The sequence below is a fragment of the Drosophila mauritiana genome, unplaced genomic scaffold (assembly GCF_004382145.1).
Source record: "Drosophila mauritiana strain mau12 unplaced genomic scaffold, ASM438214v1 Y_00, whole genome shotgun sequence".
NCBI lineage: Eukaryota > Metazoa > Arthropoda > Insecta > Diptera > Drosophilidae > Drosophila > Drosophila mauritiana.
The window spans coordinates 167,303-177,936 of record NW_022881539.1 but is presented as its reverse complement, the minus strand read 5'-3'; the positions used below and the strand labels follow the sequence as shown (position 1 = coordinate 177,936).

Below are 10,634 nucleotides of genomic sequence, written 5' to 3'. Positions count from 1 at the left end.
TTCATTTTCATTTTCATTTTCATTTTCATTTTCATTTTCATTTTCATTTTCATTTTCATTTTCATTTTCATTTTCATTTTCATTTTCATTTTCATTTTCATTTTCATTTTCATTTTCATTTTCATTTTCATTTTCATTTTCATTTTCATTTTTTCATTTTCATTTTCATTTTCATTTTCATTTTCATTTTCATTTTCATTTTCATTTTCATTTTCATTTTCATTTCATTTTCATTTTCATTTTCATTTTCATTTTCATTTTCATTTTCATTTTCATTTTCATTTTCATTTTCATTTTCATTTTCATTTTCATTTTCATTTTCATTTTCATTTTCATTTTCATTTTTCATTTTCATTTTCATTTTCATTTTCATTTTCATTTTTCATTTTCATTTTCATTTTCATTTTCATTTTCATTTTCATTTTCATTTTCATTTTCATTTTCATTTTCATTTTCATTTTCATTTTCATTTTCATTTTCATTTTCATTTTCATTTTCATTTTCATTTTCATTTTCATTTTCATTTTCATTTTCATTTTCATTTTCATTTTCATTTTCATTTTCATTTTCATTTTCATTTTCATTTTCATTTTCATTTTCATTTGCATTTTCATTTTCATTTACATTTACCCATAGAAATAAAAGATAGGTTATTAATGTTGTTTGTTTGTTGTCTTACATTTCATGTATATAAATAAAATAGGGAAATAATGGCTAAGACAAACATTTACATTTACATTTACATTTACATTTACATTTACATTTACATTTACATTTACATTTACATTTACATTTACATTTACATTTACATTTACATTTACATTTACATTTACATTTACATTTACATTTACATTTACATTTACATTTACATTTACATTTACATTTACATTTACATTTACATTTACATTTACATTTACATTTACATTTAAATGTAAATGTAAATTTTCATTTTCATTTTCATTTTCATTTTCATTTTCATTTTCATTTTCATTTTCATTTTCATTTCATTTTCATTTTCATTTTCATTTTCATTTTCATTTTCATTTTCATTTTCATTTTCATTTTCATTTTCATTTTCATTTTCATTTTCATTTTCATTTTCATTTTCATTTCATTTTCATTTTCATTTTCATTTTCATTTTCATTTTCATTTTCATTTTCATTTTCATTTTCATTTTTTTTTTTCATTTTCATTTTCATTTTCATTTTCATTTTCATTTTTTCATTTTCATTTTCATTTTCATTTTCATTTTCATTTTCATTTTCATTTTCATTTCATTTTCATTTTCATTTTCATTTTCATTTTCATTTTCATTTTCATTTTCATTTTCATTTTCATTTTCATTTTCATTTTCATTTTCATTTTCATTTTCATTTTCATTTTCATTTTCATTTTCATTTTCATTTTCATTTTCATTTTCATTTTCATTTTCATTTTCATTTTCATTTTCATTTTCATTTTCATTTTCATTTTCATTTTCATTTTCATTTTCATTTTCATTTTCATTTTCATTTTCATTTTCATTTTCATTTTCATTTTCATTTTCATTTTCATTTTCATTTTCATTTTCATTTTCATTTTCATTTTCATTTTCATTTTCATTTTCATTTTCATTTTCATTTTCATTTTCATTTCATTTTCATTTTCATTTTCATTTTCATTTTCATTTTCATTTTCATTTTCATTTTCATTTTCATTTTCATTTTCATTTTCATTTTCATTTTCATTTTCATTTTCATTTTCATTTTCATTTTCATTTTCATTTTCATTTTCATTTTCATTTTCATTTTCATTTTCATTTTCATTTTCATTTTCATTTTCATTTCATTTTCATTTTCATTTTCATTTTCATTTTCATTTTCATTTTCATTTTCATTTTCATTTTCATTTTCATTTTCATTTTCATTTTCATTTTCATTTTCATTTTCATTTTCATTTTCATTTTCATTTTCATTTTCATCATTTTCATTTTCATTTTCATTTTCATTTTCATTTTCATTTTCATTTTCATTTTCATTTTCATTTTCATTTTCATTTTCATTTTCATTTTCATTTTCATTTTCATTTTCATTTTCATTTTCATTTTCATTTTCATTTTCATTTTCATTTTCATTTTCATTTTCATTTTCATTTTCATTTTCATTTTCATTTTCATTTTCATTTTCATTTTCATTTTCATTTTCATTTTCATTTTCATTTTTCATTTTCATTTTCATTTTCATTTTCATTTTCATTTTCATTTTCATTTTCATTTTCATTTTCATTTTCATTTTCATTTTCATTTTCATTTTCATTTTCATTTTCATTTACATTTACCCATAGAAATAAAAGATAGGTTATTAATGTTGTTTGTTTGTTGTCTTACATTTCATGTATATAAATAAAATAGGGAAATAATGGCTAAGACAAACAAGTAGATTATTAATGTATATCTATAAATGTTATAGCTCTTTTTTTAACATAATCATTTCTTTTATTTCTATGGGTGATGTAAAAAACTGACAAAAAATATTAATATAGCTAAAGAAAAACAAGAGAGAATGCTATAGTCGATCTTCCCGACTATCAGATACGCGATACGGATAACTGATAGTCTGGGAAATCGATTATATCATTCGCTCCTGTTTTTAAATAGTTTTAGTATTAAACATGAATTTGTACAGAACTTTATATTTTTCTTTTCCAGCTTAACTTTTGGTATTCAACAACTACCCGGAGACATTCTCATTATTTCATGCTTCATTTCATATGTTGGGTGCTTTACGCGGGCTTATCGCCAGGAGTTGCAAGAAAAATTGTGGATGCCTGCATTCAAAAATAGTCAAGTAAGCAAAATAATTAATAACTGTAGATATTTACGAGTAAAAAATATGTTATATAAAGCCGCCTATACCTTCGACTGATGGAGTTGATCCTTTTGAGATGATTTGCGATGACGCGCAGATTGCGGAGTGGAACAACCAAGGATTACCAAGTGATCGAATGTCAGCGGAAAATGCTGCAATTTTGGTGCAGTCTGAACGATATCCCCTTATGATTGACCCTCAACTGTAAGTTTAATTACAAATATTATCTAAAATCCCTTTCTAATTAAATCCAAAGTCAGGGAATAAAATGGGTCAAGACTAAGTATGGAACTGCGTTGGTAGTGCTAAGACTTTCGCAACGGAATTATCTAGATCAAGTTGAGAGAGCAGTCAGTAATGGAAGTGTATTACTTATTGAAAATATAGGTGAAAATATTGATCCGGTCCTAAATCCTCTTCTAGGACGCCAGTTGATAAAGAAGGGAACCGTCTTAAAGATTGGAGATAGAGAAATAGATTTTAATTCCAGATTTCGCCTAATTCTGCATACCAAATTAGCAAACCCGCACTACAAACCTGAGATGCAGGCACAAACAACTCTCATAAACTTTACCGTTACCCGGGATGGACTAGAAGATCAGTTGTTAGCTGAAGTAGTTAAAGTGGAGCGCCCCGATCTAGAGGCAATGCGCACACGCTTAACCCAGCAGCAGAATCACTTTAAAATTACACTGAAGTTTCTAGAAGACGATTTGCTTGCTCGCTTATCTTCTGCTGGAGACAACGTCCTTGAAGATGTGACTCTGGTAATGAATCTAGAAAAGACAAAAAAAACTGCTGACGAAATAGAAGTCAAAGTTGCAGAGGCAAAAATAACTGGTGTCCAAATAGATTCAGCTAGAGAGGCGTACCGTCCTGCCGCTGAACGCGCTTCTATTATATACTTTATTCTTAACGACCTATTTAAAATCAATCCAATATATCAGTTCTCGTTAAAGGCATTTACAGTGGTGTTTAACAATGCAATGCTAAAAGCAATGGCTGCTGAAAAGCTTAAAGACCGCGTAGAGAATCTGATAGACTCGATAACTTTCTGTAGCTTTGTCTACACCTCACGAGGATTATTTGAGCAGGATAAGCTTATTTTCTTGACACAATTGTGCATTCAGATCCTAGTAAACCTTGGTGAAGTAGAGCCTACCGAACTTGATTTCTTACTGCGCTTTCCTTATATGCCGAATCAGACATCCAATTTCACATGGCTAACTCACGTAGGGTGGGGAGGTATAAGAGCGCTTAACAACCAGGCAGCATTCAAGGGCCTTGAAAAGGATATTGAAGGATCGCACAAGCGCTGGAAAAAGTTTGTAGACTCAGAGAGTCCTGAAAATGAAAAGTTTCCAGGAGAATGGAAAGGAAAATCTGCCATTCAAAGGCTCTGCATAATGCGTTGCATACGCCCGGATCGAATGTCATACGCCATGCGCTCCTTCATTGAAGAAAAACTTGGGTCTAAATATATTGATGCTCGCTCTATGGAATTCTCTAGGACTTTCGAAGAATCCAGTCCAGAGACTCACATTTTCTTTGTTCTCTCCCCCGGCGTTGATCCCCTAAAAGACGTGGAAAAGCTTGGAAAAGTTTTAGGTTTTAGCTTTGATCACGAAAACTTTCACAGCGTCTCGCTTGGCCAAGGCCAGGAAATAGTCGCAGAAAACGCTATTGAAATTGCATCCCAATACGGGCACTGGGTCATTCTACAAAATATTCACCTGGTCGCGCGCTGGCTACCCAGTCTGGAAAAAAAGATGGAATCGTCTCTTATTAATGTCCACACAAACTATCGGCTCTTTCTAAGCGCTGAGCCGGCCGGTGATCCTGCTGCTCATATCTTGCCTCAAGGAATACTTGAATCAGCCATAAAAATAACAAATGAACCTCCTACTGGCATGATGGCCAACATCCATAAGGCCTTAGACAATTTTAGCGACGAGACTTTAGAGATGTGCTCGAAAGAGACTGAATTTAAAGCTATTCTTTTTTCTCTTTGCTATTTTCATGCCGTGGTAGCCGAGCGTAGGAAATTCGGACCACAAGGCTGGAACCGTAGCTACCCGTTTAATGTGGGCGATTTGACAATATCAGTCTATGTGCTGTACAATTACCTGGAGGCCAATACAAGAGTACCTTGGGAAGACCTACGATATCTTTTCGGAGAGATTATGTACGGAGGTCACATTACAGATGACTGGGACCGCCGCTTATGCCGAACTTATCTGGAGGAATTTATGCAGCCAGAGCTAATTGATGGTGAGCTAGAGTACTGTCAGGGTTTTCCGGCTCCAGGAATACTTAAATATACTGGCTACCACAATTACATAGATGATAACCTTCCGTCTGAAAGTCCATCTCTATACGGCCTTCATTCAAATGCAGAGATTGGGTTCCTAACTACTGTTTCTGAACGTCTCTTTCGAATAGTTTTCGAGCTGCAGCCCAGAATGACAGGTGGTTCTAGTAGTGGTGGTGAGACAGTCTCACAGGAAGACATTATAAAAAACATAATAGAAGATATACTGGACAAAACTCCAACACCATTTAACATTTTAGAATTAATGGGTCGTGTCGAAGACCGAAGTCCATACATTATTGTGGCATTTCAGGAGTGTGAGCGAATGAACAATCTTATGACTGAGTTGAGGCGCTCTCTTAATGAGCTTGACCTCGGCCTTAAAGGAGAATTGACTATTTCATCAGTTATGGAGGATTTAATGGTTTGTCTTTACATGGACCAAGTGCCGGAACAGTGGACCAAGCTAGCCTACCCCAGCATGCTAGGGCTACAATCCTGGTTCTCCGATTTAATGTTGCGGCTGCGAGAGCTAGAGGGTTGGGTGGCCGACTTTCGTATGCCTTCATCAATTTGGTTGGCAGGATTCTTTAATCCTCAGTCGCTCCTTACAGCTATCATGCAACAGACGGCACGCAAGAACGAATGGCCCCTCGATAGAATGTGTCTTAATTGTGATGTCACCAAAAAGTGGAAAGAGGAGCTTACGTGAGTAACACATTTCTTTTAATCTAAAAGAATTTTTATTGTTACATTTTTTTTAACATACGTCTAATTCTTAACGATGTGGGAGGTGCTGGTAGATGGTGTTGGGAAGCCTAGACTTGTAAAATTTTGTATGTATAAACCTCATATGTTTACTCATAGTTTGCTTGGCTTACTTTTTTAATAACCGTCGACTTAACAAATGCAAGTTTATTACTGAATTTCTTGACTGTGAAATGTGTTTAAAGTGTTAAACACCTTTCCGGTGTTTAATTTCGAAAGAAACCCCTTGTATTCGGATGGACAACCTAGCCAATCTCCCTGACAAATCTTTCTGTTCGGAGGAGGTCGTCTAGATAGACAAATACTCTTGTTCTTAATTTTGTCGGTATGACTTGGTCCATTAATCTGCAGACCGTTTGAGCTGCATTGCACAGCCCAAACGCCAAAACTTTAAACTGGTATCGACCCTTATCGGTATGGTGAAAGCTGTGCATTGGCGAGATTTCTCCTCGAGAGGTATCTGTCAAAAGGCATTATTCATGTCTAGCCGGTAAGGTGGCAGTCTGCTAAGAACTGCCTCTTTGGCAGTTAGACTCTTTGCTGGTAACACTGGCCAGTGCCTCTCCTTGACTGGTCGGGAACTGCCTAGATCTATGCTGTGCTCCATGATATGCGTACGCCCTAACCCTTCTTTCTCGTATGATGGAAGTTTGCTTATGACTTGGCTGAGCCTATCCTGTTGATCGGTAGATAGTTCGTGGTTCTTGGCCGTAATGTCAGACTCTTCGCGTCCTACGTCTAACTCTGAAACTGAACCGACACTGTTAGTAATTTTGCTCAGTATGCCGAACTTCTTCCAGAAATCAATACCTAAATACACATCCTGTTTTAGATTAGGAATGATAGGAACTCTACGGAATTTTTCTGATTGCGATATGTAATATCTACGATTAATCTCCTCTTTACCGAACATTCTGATTTATCTGCCGTTCTTATGTGTATATCGTATTCTCATCTGAACTGCTGTCGCCTATAACTGCGTGTCTTGACCCAGTTTCTGTGTTTTCTTGTACATCTTATGATTTGCATGCGACAGCTGGATGTCGGCAGACGCATCCGTCTGTCGGTTTTCCGCGGGCTTACAAATCTGGCATAAAGGTTTAAATATATTCTTAGCTCCGCATTCATAGCAAAAGATGCGAAGCTGATTTTCAAGACATTCGTCGAAACGGTGCCCCAAGCTGTCGCAATACCAGTACTTTAACGGCTTTCGCTGTAATGCGGCAACTTCTCCCGCCTCTTGTTCCTCGCTTTCTTCATCCAATTGGGATAAAAGTGCTTTTCATTGGTTGAACTTTGACTTGCTTACAAAACTGTTCATGCGTACGCATGAACCTAAATACATTAATTCGAATCTAAGTGATGTTTTGATGTTTCAAAAGGTTCATTTTCACCTTTACGACTACTATTAATCGCTTCCGAAATTTCCATATCAGTGTCAATGTCTTCGAATTTCTTACGAAATTCTTCACAGAAATTTCCCCAGGCACAGTGGCTTTACCATTAAAGAATTAGTGTAAGTGGTAACACAGGATCTGTAGGTCCCCGTTTAGGTTTTGTTGGGCTACAGATAACACACGGCTAAGGAATTCTTCGGTCTGAATGCCATAACGTGCGCCATCGAATTCAATTCGCCAACTCTGGATTATGTCTGGCACTGTGTCCGGATTAACTGACAAGTTCGACCTGTTGCTAGTCACACTAATATGCTGTTGATTAGTGTTTCCTAATGTATCTATTGGATTGAGGCATTATTATTTTCAACATTGGATCCTGAGTTCATTTCTAACTTTATTGAATCAAACTGCGTTCGAATTGCAGAGGTCAAATCTTGCATAAGATGACGCTGGAAAATCTGCACTTCGGCACGTACTGCACAAGCGTTATCCTCTTTATGACTTGAAACGTTTAAGTTTGAGTTTGTACTGTTAGAAAGGTTGTGTTTTGGCTGGCTTAAACCGTCTACTCTACGGTGTCCACTACCGACGCCTCTCTTTGGCCCAGTTGGTCTGACGAACTGCTCGGTCATCGGTGTTACTTAATTGTTCTGCCGCTATTATTTCAGATTTCAAGCTATTTCTCGGTGATTTTGGTTCTTGGTGTGGGTTTTTTCTACCTCAGCTATACCCTAACATTATTCACGAAAATATGTTCACTTCTGAATCTAGTATGGTGGACTAATACAAATTAACTCCAATTTCTTCATTTTTTTTTTAACTTTAAATTTAATAGTGAATTTAATAAAACGCTACGTTCTCAGATCAAATAGAATAATATCAAAATATGAAAATATAAGCTTACATTATATTCAAAGAAAATTATTTGTTAATTTAAAAAAAAAAAAAAAACAATTCAAAACCAAAACGAAAATACAATACGCGAGATCAGCTCAGATCATATCAGCGAGATATCATATCAGCTCAAAATTCCAGTGGATTCGCTCGTCGACTTAATTTGATTCTCGGCTGGCAATGCCGTCTCTCGTACTCCTCGCAGCTAACTAATTCGCATACCCTATTATATGCGAGGCAGATGGATTGTTTGGGCTACATGTATCAAGGTTTAGTGCATCGCAACCGCGTGCAAAAAGGGTTTTTGCAGGTTCACTAGATAGATTCTCTTGGCAGAACGATTTATTTTCACGCGCCGTTGCATCCGTTTGGCCAGGCGAAAGGCGTCCCAGGCCACGGATAGATTCCGTTCCGGACGACTCCTTTATGGGCCGCCATCAGGGATGTGGTAGCCCATCACAAGAAGCACGTGGTTGCCTCATACGCATCGATAATTTCCAAAGGATATATCACTAGTTTTCAATAACTTCAGACGTATGCCTGATCACTGGGACGGGCGAAAATCAAGTGAGCGAGCACCGTTTGTAAATCTGCCTGCGTGGCCAACTTCGCTTCCAGGAATTTACGTTGGAAGTGCAAGAACGAAAAGTAACGGTGATATGGCGTGATATCTTGGTTTCCTCGCGGTTTACATTGTCGTTCGATTGACTTTTTGGTCGCAACTGAACATCTTGTGTGAACGAGAGGGTAGATGAGTGACGAAGAGAAACTGACCTTGAATATTCTGGAACTCAGCCGCTCTCTCAGTAATATTTTCGAATATACATTAGATATGAGCTAGATGTTACCCTTTACGCTTTCAAATATTAATTGAACCCTCACAGTAGACCAAACATCTGTTGTCCAATTTTGTCAAATTATCACGTTCCCACGATCCAAGCCCATACTCACAACATCGAAAAAAGAAGTTTTGAATTTCAATATCCATGAGAACTAACTCTAACTGCTCATTACAGTTCTAAAGTCCAAAGTTCATATTCAAAGAGCTCTAGAGCGAGGCTTGATCGTCAATCAACGAACTTGCGCTGCGTCTTTGTCTCTAAAATCTGTATGCTGAGTCTCAACCATCTAGCTTTTATAGTTCCTGAGATCTCGACACTCATACGGATAGGCGGACATTCGGACATGGCTAAATCGACCGGCTATTGATCCCGATCAAGAATATAAGTTAACTCAAGCCAAAGGACTAGAACAGTTGGCTCAGTGTATAAAACATAATATCAAAGTGCTGACCCAGCATTGCGCAGCCGGCAAACACAGCATATTTGGGAGGCTGCTGCGAGTCTTTGTTAGCTTTAAGAATCATTTTAAGTTCAGTTTGAATTTGCATTTACCAGAATAAAGAGCGGCAGCTCATCAACTCCGACTAAGGGTCGTAAAATAAATTTTTATTAATTACTCTGCTAGACCACAAGGCTGGAAGTTAAAAGAGGAAAATTTCTCTCAACGTAAATAATAATCTCCTGTTCTCTGGACTCCCAGGAGTAGCGAGCGAAGGAAGCCCTTCACCTCTGGAGGATTCCTGACGACAACATCGCAAGGCAGTGCGACCAATCTTTAAATAATTGGCGCTCAACTAGTGGTAAAAACCACCACCCACAATCACCAACACCGCCCACACAGCTTCTAAATTTGCGGCAAGGCAAAAGACAGCGGCGCGGGAGTAGTGAAGGGAATAATAAAGAAATGCTAAACGTATTTTAAGTCTGTTATTTATATGTAACAAAAACCGCTGCACAGAAGCGTTTTAAATAAAAAAAATACATTGTTAATCAACGCCAATGTTACAGTGAAAAAAATTATTACCAACAAAAATTATTCTAAACAAAAAAATTATTTTAAACAAAAAATTATTTAAAACAAATAAATTATTTTAAACAAAAAAATTATTTTTAACAAAAAAAATTATTTAAACAAAAAAATTATTTTAAACAAAAAAATTAATTTCAACGGAAATCAATGTGGATAGAAACAAAAATCATATAATTATTTTTTGTAACAGCGCGTACGTTCGCTTTTCAATTTATATTTCCATTCGATTTAAGCGCGATATTCGACGCTGCAGCCGTTGTCTTTATTTATTGTTTGTCTGTCTGTGGTCAACTGCCACCCACACAGGCAGCTTTTGCATACCTAAGCGAGTTGGACTGCTCATGCAGCCCGGATTCTGACAGTATAGGAATAATAGACCATTCTCCACAGACTCAGAGGCCGATAGCGAAAATCAAGATCCCCCTCTAGGACGTGCAACCGCGAATTCGCCTTAATGGCGATAGATCCAGAACAGTCCAAGCTTTAATACAGACAATTGTGGCCAATACTTTAGCGGCCTCACACAAAATTAAATGCGTCAGAAA

General features: G+C 35.2%; 1 protein-coding gene across 1 annotated transcript in view; it reads left to right on the top strand.

Moving 5' to 3' along the window:
* Positions 1–2,691: 2,691 nt before the first annotated feature.
* LOC117149943 (dynein beta chain, ciliary-like) overlaps positions 2,692–10,634 on the top strand; it is a gene marked incomplete at its 3' end in the record, with an annotated part of 175,224 nt that continues 167,281 nt past the window's right edge. The window contains exons 1-3 of the mRNA XM_033316844.1: positions 2,692–2,826; positions 2,885–3,051; positions 3,104–5,866. Of these exons, the coding sequence (XP_033172735.1) occupies positions 2,803–2,826; positions 2,885–3,051; positions 3,104–5,866 (2,954 nt within the window). The remainder of the gene's footprint in view (positions 2,827–2,884; positions 3,052–3,103; positions 5,867–10,634) is intronic.